At 38.7% G+C, this 23655-nt stretch overlaps 3 protein-coding genes across 3 annotated transcripts; all 3 read right to left on the bottom strand.

Annotated features, from left to right (window-relative positions):
* Positions 1-974: 974 nt before the first annotated feature.
* frmd8 (FERM domain containing 8) lies at positions 975-10889 on the bottom strand. Its single transcript, XM_067607588.1, has 11 exons — positions 10720-10889; positions 9282-9379; positions 8997-9164; positions 8663-8764; positions 6982-7040; positions 6708-6874; positions 5120-5335; positions 4860-4983; positions 4562-4711; positions 3668-3896; positions 975-3552 (listed from the first exon to the last, which is right to left on the bottom strand). The coding sequence occupies exons 2-11, from the start codon at positions 9370-9372 to the stop codon at positions 3440-3442; spliced, it is 1419 nt and encodes a 472-aa protein (XP_067463689.1). The 5' UTR covers positions 9373-9379; positions 10720-10889; the 3' UTR covers positions 975-3439.
* A 2108-nt stretch (positions 10890-12997) lies between these two features.
* rom1a (retinal outer segment membrane protein 1a) lies at positions 12998-18559 on the bottom strand. Its single transcript, XM_067607585.1, has 5 exons — positions 18395-18559; positions 17896-18129; positions 15248-15678; positions 14844-15090; positions 12998-14497 (listed from the first exon to the last, which is right to left on the bottom strand). Exons 2-5 carry the CDS (start codon positions 18043-18045, stop codon positions 14291-14293), a joined length of 1035 nt encoding a protein of 344 aa, XP_067463686.1. The 5' UTR covers positions 18046-18129; positions 18395-18559; the 3' UTR covers positions 12998-14290.
* A 1869-nt stretch (positions 18560-20428) lies between these two features.
* On the bottom strand, positions 20429-23634 carry si:dkey-273o13.3 (tight junction-associated protein 1). Its single transcript, XM_067607584.1, has 5 exons — positions 23401-23634; positions 22997-23158; positions 22791-22857; positions 22514-22618; positions 20429-22181 (listed from the first exon to the last, which is right to left on the bottom strand). The coding sequence occupies exons 1-5, from the start codon at positions 23487-23489 to the stop codon at positions 21330-21332; spliced, it is 1275 nt and encodes a 424-aa protein (XP_067463685.1). The 5' UTR covers positions 23490-23634; the 3' UTR covers positions 20429-21329.
* Positions 23635-23655: the final 21 nt, after the last annotated feature.

Below are 23655 nucleotides of genomic sequence, written 5' to 3'. Positions count from 1 at the left end.
AGAGGAACCAAGAGAATAACAAACATGAAGACAAAACAACAAATCCCAGAAAGAAAGCTAAAGGGAAACAGGCTTCAACTTCAGAGAGGGAAAAAAAAAACAGTTTATTGGTCAAAGATTCAAAATCTGACAAAGTCAACATATTGCATCATGGACAGTGGAATAATATCCTGCGATTTGGTTGAAAATTATTAGTAATTATGAATAGAGAATAAAAAGCCAATTGCAGTAGAGTTTGGTACAGCCAGTAGCCACTGAGCTTTAAGTTTTTAGGTGCATTTAAAACCATTTCACAGGAGGAATTATGCAGAAAGTGTGTAAATAGGCATTAACAGTGTCACTTTTACATCCCTGCACACCATATATAAAAATGTAATAATAGAACATTTGCATCCAGTTGAAATGATACAGGGGATCTAACCATCGAGTTGATGCTTTCATTGTAAAACAGATCTACAGTTGTCGGTATCTGAGCAAAACACATGATAAAATAATAGGTTGCAGGAAAAAGAGATTAGTTAAAGTGGGTGAGGCATTGTCTTCCTTCACTTACTGGCAATATTAGTCGTAATAGCATATTTATCAGTCATTTTTAAATAGAGAAGATTATGAACAATAAGGTTTTCTTTTTGTGAACATTAAGCAAAAACTCTTCCTATGAGTATTTATGATTAATGAAGAAAATGATTTGAAACAATCTGTTTTTAAGTAATCTGAAATTGTATATAAATGAATGAAAAGGTCAAACTTTCCTCAGTGCTTCAAACATAATCAGCAACTTTCCCTCCATCTACTACAGAACAGGTCAAAATGTATAAAGAGATACAAAACATGAATTGCCAAATAAAAATGTATTGTCTCAATAAAATCACACGCATGTTAGTTAAAAATGAGCACGGCTTCAGTACACTTGGGCTGTAGGAAGTGCAGTCGTAATAACACTTTTTTAACAGATATTCTCTGAGAAACAGGCCCACAATGTATCCGTTTATTTACAAAAAAAACAAAACATGCCAGACATATTTGATGAAGGCAGAACTGGCTGACCACTGCACTGAGATATCACACTGTTCAACAGCAGCCAAGTGTCATTATCCAGTATGTTAATATACTCACATCAGCTAAGAAAGGTGAAATGCACCATCTAGTTGTAAATGTGGGAAACACATTACAAAACACCACTTTTTAAACCATAGCAATACCAAAAATTGTCCATTCAAGGTTTCCAAGCTCCAAAACAGCCATTCATATGCCAACTTAGTACAAACAAAAAGGCACTTTATGCTTCTGCAAAGTGACTGCTTGAGAAGATAATGCTTTAAATGACCTATTACTTCATTCTTGTGTATAAACACTCACACACAAGTATATGAAAATGGAAATAAAAATATTCTCTCATAAAAGCTAACAAACAATACAAAAAATCTGCAGATGTAAAGGATTTATAAACAGTGTATTAGTATTAATAGTGCAGTATCACATGATGTGTCGGAATGCCTAATTCTACAATGTGACATGCATAGTAAAAGTTACATACAGTCGCTGACATACATACATACAAATCAAAGCGTAGAAAAGTAAAAACGTTCTGCAGGTTGCATGCTCAGGATAATCTGGAAGAATACTTGATGCCTCCACATCTTAATGAGGACATACGTTCAAGTGGAAGGCAGTGTTATACAGATGTATACCTTCATGGATGGTCATTAGTGAGGTGAGCTTGTTTGTTAAATGTACAGCAAAGACAGAAACTGCCTGTATCAGCATGAGGCTGCAGTTCAGAGAGACACCTGGAGGAGACTGAAATGTGTAGTTAAGGTAGCATACTGTGTTGCAGCATGTTAGATAGGCTTGCTTTGGTGTGCAGACTGAGATTTCAACAGCATAGTGAAAAGTTGGTCAGTTGGTTTTCATTCATTTTTATATAAAGATAGTGTTCCCTGTCTAGTTTCAAATAATTGTGTGTTGCAAGGAAAACAATCATTTTAAATGGCTTCTTAATACCATTAAACATGCAGGTTGTAGTGTGCATTTGTTTGTGACTCAGCAGGTTTAAGTAGAGCTGATAACAGGAACAGGAAGTCTCTCACATGTCTTCTGTCTCAGAAGTTGCATTATTGTATTAGTTTTTGTTAATAAAGCCTGATCAAACAAGCGATAGTCAAGTCAAGGCATGTACATGGATGTCACTGGTACTGATGGTGCTGACTTGAAGTTAACTTGTACACAACTGGTTGGGCAACAACCGTAGAACATATGGTGGCAGGAATAACAGCACGGTATTGTTCTTTTAGTTGTTTAGGATGAGCTATTTTAACAGATAGATTCATTTTTACTAACTTGTTATACGTTTAGGTCATTTTTGCCTCTAATTTGATTCTTTCATTGGAGTCAATTCCTTTTATGCTCCCCAGTGAGGACGTGACATTGTGAATGAGTGACTCTCTCTTCTACAACAGGATGCTGTACAATGTCCGGTTTATCCAGTTATTTTACATGTTTAGACTATTTGTTGTTCAGCTTTTACAAATAAAATCATTGCACAATTTCCTCCCATAATCAACTGCAAATATAGGCAAATCTTAAATACATGTACTTACAAGAAACTCCCACAACACAGCCAGTGTGCTCCCATACGGACTCTTCCCGATCACTAACACCAAACCATTAAATGTTTCTGCCAATGCTTTGCTAAAGTGGCCCGTTGACTTTCATGAGAACAAGGCACTGGCAGTTTAGAAAAAAGCAGAATTGTGGGAACACGCCTTTAGATCGTCCCCTGAAAGTGTTTGTCATGCTGACTGTCTTTGTGGTAACTCTTAACAGTCAAGAGGAGAAGGTGTTATAGTTAGTATAGTTGCTGTACTGTAGGGGGATGTATTGCAATGTTCTTGATGTTCCTTCCCCGGATAGAGTTAAGAATAAGGTAAAAAGAGGTAATGCAGTGATTTTGAATGATAATGGCATTAAACGTTGCTCGAGAACGCTGCAGAAAGGTCAAAAAGGTCATGAGATACACAGTCATCGATTGAAGTCAACATCTGAGGATTTCTCTAAGGCTTGTCTCAGACTTATACAGGCTTTTGTAAACATTTGCCTGAAGGAGGTCCATCATATGGTGCTCAGAGAATGCTATTTTTTCCCATTTATATTCATGTTCATGTACGGCCATTTAACAAATAGCCACTTCAGTTCAACCTTGGAAGCTTAACTGTTAATAGATCACTCTGTTTTTCACATTACTGTATTCTCTCAATATACACAACTTCAAAAGATAAATATTGCCACTCACACTTAGATCCCTCGCTTGGTCCTTTGCATGTTCATATATTATCAGTTAAATGTCTCAAGCTCGTGTCAAGTCTTTTCTTTTAAATCTCAGTGTAAAATGTTCAGGTTTGGTCTTTGAGAAGCATGGGGCAGAGTGGATCGGTGAGTTTTAACCCTGCTCCAGACTCTCTGTCACCTGCACGGCAGAGTACGTGGGTGCAGATGCCTGTCGGGTGAAGAAGGATGCGGCCCTTTTCGGCTTCAAGCGTTTGATTTCTTTTCCTGAAAGACAAAAATGGACAAAATTTATTACTAGGTGATTGTCTTTGCATAGATGTAGCTCACTTTACAATCAACTATACTAAATATATGAGGGCCTGGTGACTAATAGACTCACCGTTGTCCACGTAGCTGATAGTGTTAAGTGAATGGACCCGACTGCACACGACACTGCTTTGCCTGCGCAGCATCCCGCGCCGTCCTCCGCGTCCGTTCTTGTTGCTGCCATCTTGGCCGTCAGGTTGTTGAGATGGACTCACCTCTCTGTCCGTTTCAGCTGAAGCCCCTCCCTCAGACGTAGACTTCAGCTCCACACAGAACTCAATGAAGCCACTCATTAGCTCTGCCTGGTGGACAGAAAAATAGGACGGTGTCTAACAAGCTTATTTATACATAATAAACAGATGTAGTTTACTTTTTCGCTGGTCCGTTAATGAACCACAGGCATATAAAGGTCACACTGCCAACCTTGGATTAAGGCCTAGTGTGATTATGTATTACTACCGTTATGTAATACCTCTTCACCATCTGGTGGCTGAGACAGTCTTTTTCAATACAACAAACACTCAGCAAGGATGACAAAGATATGAGTGCATTCAATTATTTGAAATCTATCTCAAGTGTTATGTTCCTCCAGGTAGAAATCGGTGCAGCAGCTGCACCCAATACTGAAGCTGTCAAAAACATCATGTGAGTTCTCTAGAAATGGCTGCGTCACCTCTCTACTTGTTGAAAACATTTGAAGTGAGACACACATAAGACGACTAAATCTGTCACCAGCTCCAGTGTACGACATTTGTAAATTGATGTTCAGCAGAGATGGTGCAGTTGTCAACCAGGGAAGGTGAGATCCAAAAAAAAAAGTAAACAACATTTCTGTTTTTTAAAGTCCAACACATTAATAAAACAAAAACATCTCACATAACATCTTAAAAACATAGTTCTTAGGATTTCATAGCTTCATATTAGATAATTTGTGAATTTAATTTAAATTTAACAAACATTTCCTCACTTGTTTTGAGTAGATTTTTAGCAACTTGTTGACAGGAGTGCCATCCTCCTCTCCGTCAAACTCTAGCCACAGAATGTGAGAGTCACCCTCCTCCTCAGGGTAGCTGTGGTCCCAGGAAAGCTCGCTGAAACGCAGGCCAAGCAGCACGTGCTGCAAGAAAAAGTGTTCAATAAAAGAAATCAGGAGTCTTCATAAAGAGAGATAAAAACTGGTTTCAACGTTTCTGCATTAAAGTGAAAAACATGTTGTTGTGCAGCTGTTTCACAAAGCTGTCAATCAAAGAGGATCCAGTGCTCACCTTCTCTTTGACATCCATCACATAAACTCCCTCCAGGCAGATGCCAACATTGACAGGTTTGCGTTTTACCCTTTGGAGGAGCCCTTGCACTGGTTTGTCAATCTCCCCAAAGAAGAAACCGCACCTGTTTGTACAGTTAATGTAGATTGAAAAACATAAATAAAGTGATTTCAGGTATGTGAATTATTTGAATATTTAATAATTATTTGAAAACATACTTTTGTGGCTGAGTATGAATGGCTAATTACACAAAATCATACCCATAATAAGGCAGAGTGTGACATGTGTTGAGGTACTGGTGTAGGAGCTGTGTGGGCTCGGGAAGGTTTCCAGCGGATGTGCTGATCTTTCTGTACTCCTCCAGGAGGTTCTGCTCTAACCCTGCCTGACGACTCGACTTCCCTCTCAGAGTGGAGAACAATCCTCCACTCCCCATGGCAACGTGTGCAGGCAGAAAAGAAGACAGCTTCTTCTCTCTGTGGAAAGCAGATGAGACAAGTTTGTATTCAAATTAAAAAAGTACATGAAATAACAGCACGTCACAAACGACCGAGAAGATATCAAGAATCTAATACAGACACGGTCAGTTATCTGTGCAAATCCGGGTGAGATTATATTCAGTTCATTTGTTAAAAGTTAAATATATTTTCCTTTTCCACTGATGCTGAAATGACCTTTTGCATTAATGCACCATGTTTTCTTGTGCAACTGTGTGGTTTGGAAAATCTTAAAAGTTAAAAAACAAAAGAAGTCTAAAACTACACTGATATACAGTGTGCCCAAACTTCTGACCGGCATTGTACGTGTCCCAACATATTTTTTTTCTCTTTAATCAGTCACATCGTAAAATAAAAAAAAATCTCCAGAAGCGGGACAGCTTCTGTTCTTCAGCTTCATAAAAACTTTAACTCATGATTACCAAGAGAGCCTCTGGGTCTAAAATATAATCTGCATCCCATCGGTGGACGTCAAGATTATCAAGCTTTCAGTTGTGATTTTCTCCTCTATGGTCCAATCACCTCATATCTTGGAGCACAGGATTTGATTTGGCTGTATTTAGATTAGAGTGAACATCATGCAATTTGTGGGTAGAGGATGAATTTAGTATGCTCTCATCTCATTTCCTTTACAGTTTGGAACATAACGCCCACATGGAAAAAATAAAGAAAACAAGAAGTGATTTTTGAACTTTTGAGTTTGACTCCTAATCTTTGTTTTTAAAGCCATACAGACCTTGAAATGTCTATTTCAGTTTAATAATGATCAAACACAATAAAAGAAGCTGCATGTTACTATTAACTGTAGGCAATCTGTACCAAGTTTAATTAACTTAAGTATCTTTAACTATCTTTAATCACAATCAAGTCTCAAAAGGCTTTACAGAGAAAAAAGAAACACACTCCAATCAAAAACGCCATTTGGTGCATTCTTGCACTTACAAGCCAGTAAACTGAAGAACACTGCCGTGGCACAATAAAAACACTAAAACAATCAAAACCTCCTCAAACAAAAGAAGCGCTGTTGACCTTTTTCCACAATGACTGTGGACTTTCATCAAATTGCAACTTGTTGTCGCCGATTGTGCCGAAGCACTTGAAGCTGCTTAATCTACCATCTGCCCTTTAGTGTATGTGGGTTGAGGGACTTGAGCTTGGTTGTGTTACATTTTTATGTAGCACATTAAACTGCAGCGAGGCGTCCTCTCACCATTTGACAAAATCATCATCAGCAGGGCCATGACATCTTCTAAAAGGCAGATTTTAACAGAGTCAAATGTGAGCTCCACAAAATGTTAATTTAAGGCAGAAAGAACAGAGTGGAGTCTTTTAACCAGTTTCTCCAACTTACTTTATAGTAGCGGTCAATTTTTGGCTGTCAAGACCAGTTCCCTCATCGAGAGCAAGAGACAAGGCTCCGAGACCCGTCCAGTGCTCGGGATCGCAGGGGTAACGACCTGTCAGGATGTTGTTCCTGGCCTCCTCGTACAGAAGTCTCAGCACTCCTTCATCCTCTATCTGCTCAGGAGTGAGACGATGACAAGAATGACTGCATCCATTGTCTTCGTGATTCACTCATATGTAAGGTTAATTAATGTTTATGCAGAGAATAAGGGTCAAAGTACCTGCAGCTCTTTAGATTTGGGATAAAACACATTCCGACGGTACTGGAGACATGGTTCATCTGAGGGAAAACACAACGAGTGTGTTAACATTAGTTGACCGTCTGTATTTTCAGCTTATCCAGTCGTCTCTAGGTGAGATCAGACAGAGTGGAGGAGTGAGGGTAGATGTGGGACTAATGTCAAATCTACCACTCAAGCCCCCCTCCAACCCACTCTGCTGCAGCTCATAGTCCTGTTCTGTGGGTGGAAGCCCTGCTGACTCCAGAAAAACACATAACAGCATGTAAGTGATTATGCAATCCATTTGTCATATTTTTTCGTTTCATCAATGTTAAGCTGTCACTGCTGTGTGTTGTTTTTTTTTTTGCAGCACACTTTGCAACAGTGTCACCAGTTCTTTGACATCACTGAACTTAAAAGCACCCATCACACCACTGACAAACAAGTGTAGGCTGTTCTACTTTGGCAAAGTAATGACAAATGACACCAGAATTCGAGTCTGTGCCTGACACCTTATTTATAACCTATTAAAACTGTGTTACACTTTACCACAAGTCCATTATGCGTGACAGTTTTGACAGAGCGATAACCAACGGCTGAACTTTGTAAAAATCAAACTTTTGTGTCGTCTCAGTTCTTTCTTCTCCCTGATAACTAAACAGAAAGTTGTATCCTTGACTGCATTCATCAGATACATGTTGGAGTGTACTCTGCAACACATTAAAACACACTGTGTCAGGGTGGGTTGCTGTAAGCCTCCATTCTGATGTCAAAAGAATTGTAAATATGATACATATAATAATACATATACAGCATCTCATAATCACAAAATTTGATCATAGTTTTAATGCTTTGACTGTTATATAACATGCTATTGTTGGTTATGGTTTGTAGCACGTAACTTTAAAACTTTAGAAAAATTACTAATGGTTTGGCAACATACATACTGTAGATGGCCACCTCTGTCTGATAGGCCAGTACATAACCATTATACATAATGTTTTATTAACATTCAGGTTTTTATATTTAGACAGGATTTGTCAACATATTGTTGCAATCACTGTTACTCTCTGCGGTCTGATTTTCTACATGTTCAAGCCTTTTCTTTTCCTGTTTAGCCACAGTTGTTTATTGCGTATGTTATACAAACTACATCACTCTTTTATTTATTCCAAGCAAACCTGACAGCATCTTTATCCTTTGTTTACCGCAGCTAAGCTACTAAGCCCCAAATACATTATATGTAAGCCACAATTCAGGAGGGAATAGCTGCAGAAAAACAAACAGGCTGTGCTCGTCATACAAAGACACTCACTGTGTTTGGACATGAGGAACTAAGAGAAAACAACTTGAGGCAGGAAATCAGAGAATAGATTAACATGCACCGCAATAACCTTGTTCCTATAAATATTCACATTTACATGTAGCTGGTCAGTAATCACATTTCTCCCCTACACAAAGCTGGCATATCATACATTTATTAGTGGATATATGATTTTTGTGATTCTATTTTTTCTTTTTGGTTGAAGTTTTTAGACTGGCAGCAAGGTGAGAGGACAGGCGCTGTAGAACCTAATTTTATCTTACTGTGAGCAATATTTACAAGAAAACAACATTTATAGACTTCTTCATTTCAGTTTCACTTGTACTCTGCCTTTGGATTTACAGACAAAACTCTTACCTTGTGAAATGTCTTCCTCCGAAGCCTCAGTGAAGCGATACAGCAAGTCCTGCCACTGCCGACACAGCTTGTATGGTTGATGTCTTGCCTTTAACTGCAGTTCTGAGGAATAAGCAGGAGGCAAATGTAATACAGTGAGATGTTTCCCTTTTTCCAGCTCTGATTATGTGCCATTTGCCGGTGAGGAATTATTTGGAAGATGCTCACATAGAAATTCTACACTTATGAACTTTAACAATCAAATTAGCTATCCTATTAACCACCTAGAACTGAATCAGATAAAGAGTATTGATGCATTGATGAGTGTAAAACATGTGAGGGAAAAAGGTTTTACCGAGGAGTGGAGAAGACAACCAGAAGGCAAAAACATCCTGTGCAGTCTCAGGAATATGGAGAGCATCACGAACAATGCGGCCCAACTCCTGCACAGTGACACTGCCAAGCCCTTCTACAGACAAGTGTACTGCAGTCTCACCAAACAGGTATATCAGCACATCTTGAGCTGTGTGATTAACAAAAACAGACAAAATTACAAATATAAATAAGCCGCAGTGAAACAGCATCATATAGAAATTTAAACATGACACAAACAATTATATAGAGAGTTACTGCATCATACCACGGGAAAGCGTTGCGGAGGAAGCAACACTTCCTCTTTGGGAGTGATCATCTGACGAATCTGGAGGAAAACTGCACTCATCTCCTTCCATCTCTAATCTGAAACACAATGACCAAAACACTCCAGTCATGTCAGTCACCATCAAAGCTGATATACTTCACAAATGCAGATTTTTCAGGTGTGCAGCCGTCGCTTAAAGCATCAGATCCACAAATGCTAAGATGGACAGCACGTCTGCAGCTCCCTCCTTTCTAGCCATGCAGCACGCATTACCAATGCCTCCTAACCTTCACAGGCTGGTGTGGGACACAGAGCCTGGATAGATTGCTTTAATCTACAAGCATGGTTAGAAACATACAGAAATGTGATAATTGGTCAACATAGAACTTCACCATTCCTTACAATCCAAGTTATCTATGTACAACCAGGTGATTTGACTGTGTGTGTGGTGCTCATACTAATATAGTTACATTTGCATTGGTCTCATTTGCCTTCAAATTAAGACCCTGTAACTGCTTCAGAGATGACTAGACATATGATAGCAACATTAGTAAGTGGGTCTTCTCTGAAATAAGCCACGTTATCCACCTATTTTAATAAACAAGTCATGTTTAGTCATGTTTAAATAAAGAAGTGAGCTAGAAATTCACATCACGATTCCACGTCTCTCCTTTTCATTGGTTATAGCCATGTAACGTTAGAGCTCCTCTTTTTCACTTCAAAAAAAAAGGTAGAAAAGTTATTTTTACCTTTTGAAATACAATCACAAAATATTTTTATGGGGTACATTTTCTTTACTCACTCCTCTAATTTTTCTTTTAAATACAAAATGATTGTTGATCTCTAACCTTTCCTCAAACTGACCAGAAATATCAGTCAAGTCGCCCTTTTTTCATTTTCCCTGTAAAATCAGAACATCCCAGTCGACTGCTGTGGACCTCACCCTGTTCAACTGGAAATCATCGTTTGGTCTCAGCTTGTCACTGTTATTCAGCCCCATTTATATGGAGTCTAATAGGGCTTCGAGCATTGACATAATAGCGTAACTACAGAGGGGTAGTATTAATAAATACAGAGGTATGACGGCAACGTCCAGAGGCCCGTGGGACAGAGGCTAGCTAGCTCCCCAAGTGTAACTGATTGTCCTGAACATGCCCAAACAAACCCAAACAACGGATGAAATATCCCAGTGAACTATTCAACAACACTCATTTAATTCCAGTAGCTAAAAGGCACAGGAAGCGCTAGCTAGCCATAGCCATAATAAATGTTACTGCTATATTTTAAGCGTCAACTGTTAGACTTTATACATTTCATCATCAGTTGACAACGATGTGGTCACTTGGCGTTCACTGGCTAGCTTTAGATAGTTTTGGTGTTTGTCCAACAGTTTCATAATACTGCGGGTGAAGGGACAAAATGTCTGTTGTCCACCTACCTGCCAATTCTGATAAATGTCCCTCCACTCGCTGCTTATAAGCTGTCTGGATGGGAACCTGCAGATTTTGTAAATACTGTAGCTAATCGACGGTTCGCCGTTATATTCCAGCAGGCTACGGCTAGCCAGGTGTCTAAAACTAGCTTTCCGGGCAGCGGCAACAGTTACAGACTGTGTGTGATTGGTGGATGATTCGCTCATTCTGAACCACTCTTTACTGGGCGTGACAGCCACTCTGGGAGATCTGAAACACAGGTAACTGAAGTATTTATGAATACGAAGAAGCCGTTAAAACAGCTAAGAGCTGATATTCCAAAGAGTCGGTTGGAAGATCATTTGAAAGGACAGTCTGTATACTGTTTGAACGGTTTTACACGGTACACGTTCGAAAAGGTTCGATCTCGAGAATAAGTCGAAAAACTGGTTCGAATGTTAGCGAGCGCGTCGTCGTCCCGCCATGTGATCAAAACGTCACCGCAGCTGTAATGACGCCACCGCGCATTAATTGTTGTTTAATTGCTGTTAGATGCAACTGAAACAGCGGTTAGGAAAACTTGTTTTTCATGGCAAACTATGAACAAAAATAAGGCAATCTGTTAACTTTTTCAACAAGACATCATAAGCTCATCACCTTCTGCCGTATCATATTGCTGCACATTTGTTGGAGATCTTTGCTGAGAAAGAGTTTGCCTATTGTAGCATACATAGAAAAGTTGTTTTTACCTTTACAGAGTAAATCTTCTTTACTCACTCCTCTAATTTCTTTTAAATGCAAAATTATTGTTGATCTCTCACCTTTCCTCAAACTGACCAGAAATAACAGTGAAATTGTCGTTGAAACAGTTACAGACTTTGTGTGACTGGTGGATGATTTGCTTATTCTGAACCACTCTTTACTGGGCATGACAGCCACTCTGGGAGACCTGAAACACAAGTAACTGAAGTATTAATGAATATGAAGAAGTCGTTAAAACAGCTAAGAGCAGATATTCCAAGGAGTCAATCAGGTGATCATTTGAAAGGACAGACTGTATGCAGTTTTAACGGTTTTACACGGTACATGTTCAAAAAGGTTTGATCTCCAGAATGAGTCGAAAAAATGGTTGGAATGTTAGCAAGCCCGTTGTCCTCCCGCCACATGATCAAACTTTTCAGAGCTGACTGTCCGTATCAAACAATACATTTTTCAATGTCTTCAATGTACAAATAAAAAAGCTGTTAAAATGTATAAAACGTATAGCCACTGTAAGCTTTACAAGATTTATTTTTTTATTCATATTAAAAGCTTTAGTCCCTCTGGCGTGTTTGTGATTGTAGACTTAGGTTGTCTACACAAGGTGCTGTAAACTTTTTGTATACTTGTTTCAATAAAGCTGTTAATTTTTTTTTAAATTAAAAAGATTAATAAAAGATTAATGTAAAAATTAAAAAGCAGCCTAGTTTGCAGCCAAAGTTAAAGTGTTTTTTATTAGAATTCTAATGAAAATTGTTAATAAACAGACTCCTTCCTGCCTCTCCACAATGTATAGGCTGCCTACCAGTAATCCTTATTATACTGTAAACTTAATTCCATTCAGTTATTGAGTCACCAGTATGGTGATGTTCAAAGCCAGTGGACTAGATGTGGTCTGGTCCTCCAGTTGGACAAATATACCATACAACTTTTGCAATCAATTACAACACAATGCTGAGGTTGCTGTGTTGCAGACTTAAAATGACCATGAATTAACACCTCTCTGTCAGAGCCTCAATGCTAAACCTCACAAAAGTAATATTTATTGGATGGCTGCTGATGTACTGGATGCAGTTAGAATTTTAATGGGGTTCATGTCATTGCTTCTTTTGTGATAAAGCTTTGCGTAGGTTTTACCCATAGTATGTTTGACAGTACTCAATTTGTGTTATTATACTATTCTATATAGTGTTTGACAGGAATATTTATAATCTGACAACAATATTACATATTGGCTGTGCTGAAACATCTGATTTACTGAAACAATAATGAATGACTTACACTTTACAATATGACCATATGATATGATGGAAATATTGAACATCTACTGGTGTGCAAAAATATTACACCTTCAAAACAAGACAACATACAAACTAGAGAAGCACAACTATTCAGATCTACAGCCTGAACTTTTTGCAGTAACAATACATGGCCTCTGACATCTTCATTGTGATTCTTCACCCAAATGTTACATTAAACAGCTGAACACTACCTGTTTTATGTCAGAGGAGGTCTTCCTAGCCCCTAAAAATAATTCAAGACACATGTTTTAAAAGGACCTTTAATGAAGCTAAACATATGGGTTGATATTACAAATAGATTCCAAGGATGAATCATCTGCTGAAATTTAAAGGGAAAATACAATAGTTTTCCCACTTATTTTTCATTTGTTTCACTAAATCAGAAAATCATTTCATCAAAGGCCCAATGAGCCACCAGAACATAGACTCTCCACCGTGTGTCTCTATTTGAATGTTATAGTTATATCTCTGTTTGATCAATCTCAAAATTTTTTCCCAGTATCATTATATTCTTATAAGCAGACCAAGCCTTCACATAGTTCATGCTGGATCTTATATCCACCTGACGCAGGTGTCTAACTGCAAGGGCAGCAGGTTGAGTATTAACAAATGGGATTAACAGCTTTAGCAAAGGTGACACAACAGAGGACACACTTGATGGCTTTCACTGCATTACTGACATCGATTAATCAATCCTCTTAATCCTATTCCTTTCACTGACGGGGGAGAAGAGAGGCAGGGATTGAAAGTAGCATCTTGGGGCACCTATTATGGAGGGTGACATATGATGTATTATGTGTAATATCTGCAATTGCTGTGATTACATTAGAAAAAAAGAAGGAATAAGTGACACCACTCCATAAGGCAATTACTTACTTCAAACTTTAATAAATCATCTGTTAAATTCTGTCATAGTCCTGTTGCACAGCACAGCATTGTGCCTCATGTCTCTCTACAGTCAGCTTTACATCCTTGTTTTTGTATAAGACCCAAAAGAAATTTTGTACATTGCCTCACGAATTACTGTTTACCCATTGATTGGTGATTGTTTTATTGCTTTTGATACAGACAAGAATTGTGGGAATACAATTAGCGATGCACATTACATTCAAAAGCAATGATTTTGTGTGTTTGTGGAATTGTAATCAAATATAATAATAAAGGGTTTATCATCCATGTACATAATTGGAAAAATGAAATGGAGAAAAATAAAAAATAAAGATGTGCTCAGGTATTTGGAGCATTTTAAGGAGTGACAAGAATCTGAAAAACAGCAGAAATCATCATCATTTTCAATAACATCTGTGGGCATCTTTTCAGGTGGTTTACAGAGAGGGTATCAGTTCAGCATTTGGAATTTGAATGAAATACATTTATTTTACTTGTGATGGTCTTCGGACGATAAAAAATACTATCCCTAAATCCACGAAACTCATAGAAAATTGTGATTAATGTTCTGTTTTTAATTTTAAATGATCGTTCATTAGTTGCCCTCTCTGCGTAGAAATTATTTACATGTGCGTACGTCATCGCTGGTTTATGCTGGGTCAGCACCTGCCGGAGTGCCCTCTTCCACTTGGTTTGTAAGCAGGAGGAACTTCAGCACAGGGTCTATATACTCCATGATGGTCTCTTTCACTCCTTTTTCCAGCAAGTACCCCTCTGTCTCGATCTCTGTATTTTCGTTCCCTGCCACTGCCTCCATGGAGGTCTGCAGGAACCGCAAGCTCACCAGCACAGAGCACTGGGAAGAAGGAGGTGGAGTAGGGGGGTGTTAAATGTAGAGCACATTTCATCACAGTGCATCATGAAGGATTCACAAGGACTACCAAAAGGAAGTGGTTATTGATGGATATTGCTCAAATTGTGCACATCAGATACTACAAAGAAAGAGAGATCAGTCAATATTCACTCTCAGTTTAGTCAGGATTCTCATTTTCAACTGCAAGAATGCATTTTTACCTTTGTATCTAACTTCCCAAAAAGCCCATGTCATGCCTTGACCAGCTTCCAAATTTAAAGCTTACCTTTGCATCATCAACTCTGCCTGTAAAACATTGTAGAAGCACCATAAATCTTTCATAGTATACCTGTAAGAGGAAGACTGACAGTACTCCAGTCCCAATGGTGTTCATCAGGCCCATGTAGTAGTTGACCAGGGCCTCTCTGCAGCCTCGGAGGTGGATGTTGAGCTCCTCGGTCTGGTATTGGTAGTTATAGTGAGCTGAGTTGTTGGTAAGCTGATACTGGATGCATGGTCGTGGAGAACTGGGGTTGCAGCAACTGAATGGGACTCCATCTACCAAGTAACGGCCATCCACGTTGCTCTTGATACGGCTAAAGAAACAAATGAAAGATGTGTGTCAGACAACTAACATTGTTGAGGTTGTTTATCTGTAATACAGTACTGTAGTCAGATCTCCTTGTTTTTGCGTAAATATTCACAGATGTGAAACCCACTCTACTACATCCTGTATCATTGCCCACAACTTACTCTTTCACTTCCTTAGAGCTGAAATCAAGGTAGCGGTTGCTGATCCACTGGACCTCAAACCAGTCCCTGTGGTCGTTGTTTCCACAGCACTGAAACTCCATTTGCAGGCGATCGATATTCTGCTTCTGGAAGCAGCGGCCCGGGGTGTCTGTGTCCTTGTAGAAGCGGATGCCGTTCCTCAGGCCAACCTTCAGAGAACCCTCCAGACTGCCCCTCATTACATAGCTCATGATGACAGCTAGCAGCATGAGGACAGTGAAGAAACAAGAGACAGCAAAATAGGGCTTCAAGAAGGTCTTCCAGCGAGGAAATCGCCCGGCATCCAGGGCATCCTGACAGATCTTTGACGCAAAGTAGTTGATACCCATGGAGGCCAGACCAACAATCATGAGGGTATTGGGCACAATATGTACGTTTGAGTTATCCATTACCTGTAAGTAAGTCACACAATAATATAATGAATATGAATTCAATTTGTTTGAAATAGCAAAAATACATCTAAATGTATCATGTTAAAAATGATGCATAATCCTTCAACAAACATATAAAACTATGTAGACAGAAGTAATGTATTTGCCTGAAATTACCAGATTTTTAAAAAATTCATCTGGAAATATATGTTGAACATCAGTTCTACCAGTTGTTTAACTTAAATTTTTGCCACTGATGATGAGTAATTTTAGTGTGCACCATTTTCTATTCAACCCCAAATGATTCAGCTTGACTTTACAATGACGAATTTTAAGTTAGAGCTCTGTGGGTTTGAATAATGATCGGCCACACAACATGTGTATTAATGAACCCTGGAAGATTCAACACAATGAACTGGTCAAACTTTTATACGGGGAAGATTCCCTGCATGCATGTATAATAACTTTCTTCAGTAGCATCAAATGCAGTAACAAATATGCATTATTATGCCTGCCTCAATTCAATCAGATCTTGAGCAATGAGCGGCTCAGCAGGAGCAGTTAAGCCTCAGCTATGTTGGTCAAGGACATCTACTATAACTGCAGTTTCATCTTATTCACTCATGAGTGATGGGGAAATTTGGACACAGTGCACTGTGTCCAAATTTCCCCATCAGGATTTATTCCCATCTTTCAGTTTTTAAAAGTCAACATGTGTAAGCTGCCAAATGTGATATTGCCAAATCAGGATGTGACCCTGTAAATGTGTGAGACATTATGTTGTATACAAATGTCCTGGTTCCTTGGTTTGAATGATTGCACACCTTAAAATATAACATGGATTGATGAATATACGCTCAGCAGAGTAGGTGACCTCCAGACAAAATGAAACCTGAAGTACTTGATGAATTTGCTGATGCTGACCCTCAGACTGTGTTGTTGGACAGTGCAAAAGAACTTAAGAAATATTTCACTGTTTTTTGTTAAAGGTGCTATATATAACGCTATATAAATAAGGCTGCTATCAAGGAGTGCATTTAAATTTAAAAGCACTTTGAAGAAGACAGTGATTAAATGATCTCTGTATATTAAAACTCTCGAAAAAAAGTAAATTTTGGTGTGAGGAGGACATCCACAGACTTTTACAGAATGTGATGAGCTGTTGTAGATCTATTACATTAAATTACATTGAAACATTCCAGTGTGAAATTATTGGATTAAAATCTGTGGGAAAACTACAATGCAGTATAGATAGTAGTATGACAGGGTAACATTTATAAGATTTATAGGTGTTACTGTTTCTGTAATTTATTTATTTCTTGTTATATGTATTTTTCTTTTTTCTTTGCCTGTTTGTAATGTATGTGTGAATAAGGCTATTTACACTTTTTTGCAGTCAATAAAGCACAGAAACAGAATACTGTCATCCAGCTATCACAGGATGAAATCTTCATATTGAAGGGAAAAGGGCTCTTCTAATCACAATTATAATTGCTAAAAATAAATATTTTGGGATTTTTTAAAAAAATACTAGAAATACTGAAAAATGCAGTGATAGTTGTACAAAGATTATGTTTTTGAGGTTGCAAATGATTAAAATGTACAAACTATGTAAATTGGAAATAAAATACATCCAAATTAGTTACAGCCTATGTAATAGGTTTGTTAATAATGCAAAGTTGTGATGACAACCTTTAAAAGTGGGGATTACGGTGAGATTAAGACTGGATATAGAGCCTGGTTTATCAAATGATGAGTCAGGATCCAAATTGGGTCACAGGTGTGTTTAGCTGTTGGGCTACATATAACAAGGACGTTTGTTTAACGACAAGAAATTTAATTTCTCTTTGCAAGACGCATTTTCTGGTTTTCACATTTTCTTGTTTTCCCCTAAAAACACTGTGCCAAGGAAAGTACAACTGGCACAAATGGCATTTTTCAAGCGTACTTGGTGTTACAAGTGTAAATCAGTACTACAGTGTGTAATCAAGTCATTCACAACCATCTTACAACTCCAACATATCCTGTCAACAGTTGGACCTACTCATATATAGCTTCTGTTACACTGAAAGTATCATTACATTTCACTCACTTTTGCAAGTAAACTATAAGTAACTATAATATTGACCATTGTGATTATGCTGGTCATTTAAATGTAAAAATAAAAAGGTCAAAAACAGCAATGCTTTGGAGTGTACTCAGCTTCCAAGTTGTAGCATGTAAGACATAAGACAGTACCTCTGCCCTCCTGCGGAGCTCCGTCTTGAGGATGCACCCCAGGGTAAAGGTGACGGCCCCGGCGATTGTGGCAGTCCAGGAGAGGAGCCACAGTCCCTGGGCTAGCTTCACCCTTTTCTCAAAGGGGAACTTCATCTTCATCACCACCATGGTTGCAGCGAGGGGCTCTGAGTCTTACCAGGGGAATAGGGGAAGGAGAGCGACGTGGCAACGAGGGACGATGCTGTGCTTTGTCTGAGAGAAAGGAGGAGAGGTCAGAAGCAGGACTCTCAAAGATGAAGATGACAAAATTGAAATTCAACACTGCATTTGAAAAATTAAATGGTAGCAACAGAACACGCAAAATAAAAAATGATAATAGCAATGTGAGAACGAACTTTTATCCAAAAATGAAAAGGTTAAGAAGTTAGTGCAAAATCCTTTGAGAATAAAGTTTTAAAGCTTCACATCTCAACTAATGCGTCTTCAGTTCAACAGATGTAAGTACATCAAAGTTCACCTTATTTGTCTCCCCAAAAAGTGGTGAAAAAAGTCCAGATATCTCCAGCATCCACTGTGTATCGTCCAGTGTGCCACACAGTGGATTTGGCACACTGGATTTGGTAAACCTGGATGCTGGGAGCGTCTTACCACTAATGCCTACCTATCCTATTAAACTGCTCTGTGAATCCAGGCCATTGTCTGCTCAGCACCCATCACTTATGCAGAGGGGCGTGGATGACAAACCAAATTGAACCTGACACAGAGATGGATATTATAAGGCATTAACAGTGTAACACAGATCCTCAGGACACAACTTAAAACATGCACACATAGACTGGAATACATTTGAGATGAAAACAAAATGAGACATGAGATAAAAAGCATGAGATATGTATTCAGGAGACTTTATTATCAAACACTTTATTTATTTTCCATGTCAGCCAAAGAAAACACTAATGTGTAAGGACATTGAAATAAATTCACATTGATGATTTGTTCCTCTTCAGCAAAGCGAGAAAGGACTATGTAGCTCCAGAGAGAGTATGTGTTGATTATCTTATAATACCTATGAGGAGCTCATAGGGATAAATATAACTCTCTCTTTGGGGCCCATGTGCTGATCATAAGGTTGGAATTCTGCAAAAGTTAAGGAAGTCGGGCAAAATCAAGACAGCAACCACAGGAGGGTCTATGTCGTCTTTTTATAGAAGCCCAAACAAGTATATCAAGGTCAGCGTCACAGTGGCAACAGGGCAGCTTCCTCTGTCCCTCAAGGCACTCTGAGGCCAGGTGGGAGTAGTCTATGTCCTGAATCTGATCCAGAGTCACTGCCCCTTACTGTGAAGGAGCTCCAGCCATACAGCAAGGAGGTCTTTCTAAATCACTGACTGTTGCTAAACAGAGCTTCTAACCATCTAAGCAGGAGAGCGTATAGTCTATATTACGGAATACACCTCACAGCAAGTTCTGAATAAGTAAAGGAAGTGGCTATTAGTACAGATTCCTCTGTGTCAATAGTCTGTTTATTTTTGGTACAGAATCATTACGCATGCACATCAGTGTTGATTGCACAAGATCATGAAATCAAATTCAAATTGTTTCAAATTTGAGGAACATTTTTGCTTGTCGGTGTAACGCCAATCCTTCCCATGGTTTGGGTTAACATGGTTAGGTTTACTAACAAAAACCACTTGGTTAGTTTTAGGGAAAGATCATGGTTTAGGTTAAAACATGAATATGCGGTAAAGACGTCTCATTTAACAGCACTAAAATGTCCAATGTGATGGTAAAGAATGCCTGGTTAGTGGTCTACAAGAGGTCCAGCAATAAATTCTGGAAAACCCATTTTGTACCAATATAACAAACTAAATATCAGCACGGAAAACCAGTCTGAACCAACAGCCTGGGGACCACTGGCACAGAATTCCATTCCATGTCAATAGTTGGAAAATTATTGCACTGGTTCTGTAGCTGTAGCCAGTGCCATAAGTAAAATACATTACATATATTCTGCTGTATGGGTAGAATTAAACTGAAACATTTTTAATACAGTTAATATGCTAAAAACTAGTAAATAATAAATCCCAACTGTCCCTGGAGTATAGAAAATGTCAAAAAGCCTAGGAAACATGTTCCTTGTCCAATTTCATAAAACACAACCCTCATGACCCTTCAGTTAATTGTGTGACAGTGCAGAGGTGGTTCACTACTGAAACCTGCACAAACTCCACAGTCCTCCTGAGGCATCCCACCCAGCTACAATCTCAGTGACCTTTTAGGAGACTGACTTACCAGTCTGTTCTGCCTGCTGAACTATCATCAGAAAACCATGTCTCATCTAGGACACTTGGTAAGTTTAGAAAATCACCAAAGTCTCTCCTTCACTTTCTAACAATGTCCCTGATCAACATGTCTTCTGTCATTTACCTTAACTTTTCAGAGCTTCTCATCTGTAATTAAACTTAGAGCAACTCCTCCCTAAATATATATACCTGGATAGATAGGTAGATGGAGTTTTACAAGGAATGATTATAAGATATAGATCAGAAAGTATAATTGTATCTTCATTTGTTTTATTAGATCTCATTAGATGTTATATTGACAGAATTACATGGATGACATTTACACTAACTTGTGAAATTTATTCAATTGCAAGCATTTCTTTTGGCAGGTTCATCATTATAAACAGAGGAAACAGTTTTGCACACAGACAGGAAAATACCTTTGGATATATATTTGAATATATATCATATATATCACATATTTAGAGCTATTACAGAACTGTATCTGTAAGTATACATTATTATGCCTAAATCTACTTTTTACAACAGGAAAAGTGATGTGCTTAACACTTGCAGTATATACCTTTAAATATTCAACAATGCATAACTGTGGCTAACCACACAAGAAATACAACTTATATGAATAAATAATGTTTCATGCATCAATGCAAAATAAATAAGCAAATTTATAAGTAGATTTGTTTCTATTCTGCAGAGATTGAACAGGAAAGGAAATATCTATATGTGTATCTATAAAACAGAAATAAACATTTGCATTTTATCATGTAATGACTAAATCTAAGCTGCAGAAAAGGTTTCAAGGTACAGAAAAATATAGTGTATGTTTAAATACATAATACATATATTACATTATCCATCTGTCTCCACTGTCACTTAGTAAATGTCTGTATTGATCTAATTTTTATAGTTATAGTTAAAACTGCGAGTGTGTGTTGAATATGTGTAATATGAAGTTTATTTGAGTGTACATTTTAATTGAGAAACTAATGAGGGAGCACAAGGTGCTGTCTGAAAAGTGATAGTGAGAGACAAACAAATACAAAATCCAGTAGGTCTTACTGTTTCAATTCAAAGGATCAAACTTTCCCTCGTAAAAGACCAAAGTAGATCATGTTTTCAGACAGAGTGAACAGTGCACATGTGTTATTGTTACAGCTGTGTTCGCTCTCCTTTCAACACCTCGTCTGGAATCCCTCCTGTCCAGCCATGCACCTCAGCCCTGCCCTGCCCTTTCCCCTCACTGGGCTGCGGTTCACATATGAAATGGTTAAGCATCCGCTCAGCTGACTGCAGGCCAGCCAGACTGCTATCTGCCTCTGACACCCTGCTTTCTATCGGCCTCCCAATAACTGTGTCCCTATCATTGCTTGTTCTCCAGTGATGAATGATCTCATTATCTAAATCCTCGATAGCTTCATCACCTGGGTGGTGGAGGTCCATCATGGCCTCTGTGCCTCTTAGCTCCTTCTGCATGTGATGGCGTGCCAGAGGGATTTCCTCCAGGCTAGCTGACCGGATCAGCATGGCAGAGCCATGGTTTGGACTTGTCGCGATCCTGTATGTGCTCTCACCTGTCATGCATTCAGGCAGATTCTTAAAGCCAGAAGGGCAAGCACTGGTCTTGGGGACAGGTAAGATCTCATTGTGAATGGTAAACTGCAAATGAGGTATCTGCAGTGGGAATGGAGAGGGGCGTCTGACAATTTCCTCACCACCTGACTCACTGTCTTTGTCCAAGTCTCCTTCCCGGTGTCTCCATGCTTGACCTCTGTTTGATCCTGTCAGTATAAATCGTGGGGTCTCCTCTCCCATCTCTGACCAGTCAGATTCCTCCTCCTCTGGAACTGGACCCAGAGGTTGCTCCTGCCCAGCAGCTTTGGCCTTTCCATAGTTAAGGCTGTCCATGAACTGAGCCGGAGGGGGAGCGATGGGGAGAATCACCTGATTAATGGCATCATCTGACCGAAAATGATGGTCTGTTTTGTGCAGCACTGATGTTACCTGCAGTAAGTAGAAGTTAAGTGTGCAAACTGGTCAGATTATTGATTAATATATTTCAAAGTCAAAGAATAAAGAGGATATTTTGTATGGAAGAACATACTAATGCCATATGTGCACTAAACAATTTCACAGAGGCTTATCAATATCTAATTTCTTCGTCTGTCTATTCTTGCTCATAGTAGCAGAACATTTTGTATTTCGTCATTTCTGACATGATAGTTTATGCTAGAGACAACCATGGAGGTGTCCTTTTTCGTTTTTCCTCCCCTGCCTCTGAAAGTGTTTAAGCAGCTACTGCCTGCCTACAAATTAGATGAAAGTAAGGCTCTTACATTGTATGTTTCCACACAGTTGGCAAATTTTGCATCGGCGAGCTGCTCTGTCAATGCTGAAATTCGACGGTTCAACCTCTCACGTTCTCCTTCCATACTCTGAGCCTGACACAGAAAGTACAGGAAGCACAGTAAACCTTCAGTAGGGGGGGGGGGGCTTATGTCACGCTATCCCCTCCAGAGATTTTTGATAACTTTCAGTCAACTAATTAGAAAAAGGCCTCTACATGTGTCAAAACTTGCTTCTACGTAACAAGGGAAATACTTGCAATCTCACCACTGAGTGAAGCTTTTGCTCTAGAAGATTATTAGTCTGTTGTGCGGAGGAGCAGTTGTCATGTAGTCTAAAATAAGACAGAGAGAAATCACTTACTTAAACGATAGCACAATTCATTGCAGTATACTGTACATGCAGTAGTATGAGATGAAGTAATATAGCTATACAGATCATCATCATATTCAGTCCAAAACTGCATTCTTCACCTTTTAAACCTCTCTGTGAGGTTACTAAGCTCCACACGTGTCCTCTGAAGCTCTGCCTCCAAAAGCTTTTGGCTGCTCATGAATTCCTCTCCTAAACACTCCATCCTCACTGCTGTCTGCAGCAAACTATGGTGCAGACCCTCATTCTGCCCCTGGAATATCCTAAACAAGACAAGAGAAAAATAAATCAATTTAGACAATGCACATGAGTTTTTGATGTATATTTCATTTAATGAGACATTTTTTCATTACTCTCATTACTGTGGGTGTAAAAATATGCAGGTCAGTGTTTCTATGATACTCCCATGTAATCAATCAATCTAAGTACACTAGCTCTGTCATGGTTGTCACTTGGACAATGACTTTTACTAGTAAACAAACCAAAAGAATTACATAACACTTACATCATTTTACCCAGCTCATGTGCCTTTTCCTGTATAAAAAAAACAAAATTACTTGGACAAGAAAAATGACATTCAGAAATATTATCCATGATGTCACAATAACAAAGTGAAATAGAAAGCCAACAGAAAGAAGAACAAAGAACATGTCAATTTGATTACTATCTGGGTGTGATAACTAACCTACTGTTCTGTAATAGCTAAGCTAGTGTTCACTGTGACATGCACACTGGTGCCCAAATCAATAGGAAAGTAAAT

This window comes from Thunnus thynnus, chromosome 13 (assembly GCF_963924715.1).
Source record: "Thunnus thynnus chromosome 13, fThuThy2.1, whole genome shotgun sequence".
Taxonomy (NCBI): domain Eukaryota; kingdom Metazoa; phylum Chordata; class Actinopteri; order Scombriformes; family Scombridae; genus Thunnus; species Thunnus thynnus.
Note: the sequence above shows the minus strand (reverse complement) of the source record. Positions and strands in the feature narration are given on the sequence as shown.

Coding starts and splice junctions, on each gene's coding strand:
- rom1a (XM_067607585.1), bottom strand. CDS start 18,045: ATGGTGGTGATGAAGATGAAGTTCCCCTTTGAGAAAAGGGTGAAGCTA. Junction 15,091..15,247: donor AGCTCTAAGGAAGTGAAAGA/GTAAGTTGTGGG, acceptor TTGTTTCTTTAG/CCGTATCAAGAGCAACGTGG. Junction 14,498..14,843: donor TGTCAGTCTTCCTCTTACAG/GTATACTATGAA, acceptor CCTTCTTCCCAG/TGCTCTGTGCTGGTGAGCTT.
- frmd8 (XM_067607588.1), bottom strand. CDS start 9,372: ATGGAAGGAGATGAGTGCAGTTTTCCTCCAGATTCGTCAGATGATCAC. Junction 7,041..8,662: donor GGAGGAAGACATTTCACAAG/GTAAGAGTTTTG, acceptor GTTTTCCCTCAG/ATGAACCATGTCTCCAGTAC. Junction 6,875..6,981: donor CCAAATCTAAAGAGCTGCAG/GTACTTTGACCC, acceptor ACTCCTGAGCAG/ATAGAGGATGAAGGAGTGCT.
- si:dkey-273o13.3 (XM_067607584.1), bottom strand. CDS start 23,489: ATGGATAATATTTCTGAATGTCATTTTTCTTGTCCAAGTAATTTTGTT. Junction 23,159..23,400: donor CATGAGCTGGGTAAAATGAT/GTAAGTGTTATG, acceptor TGTCTTGTTTAG/GATATTCCAGGGGCAGAATG. Junction 22,619..22,790: donor AGCAAAAGCTTCACTCAGTG/GTGAGATTGCAA, acceptor TTTCTGTGTCAG/GCTCAGAGTATGGAAGGAGA.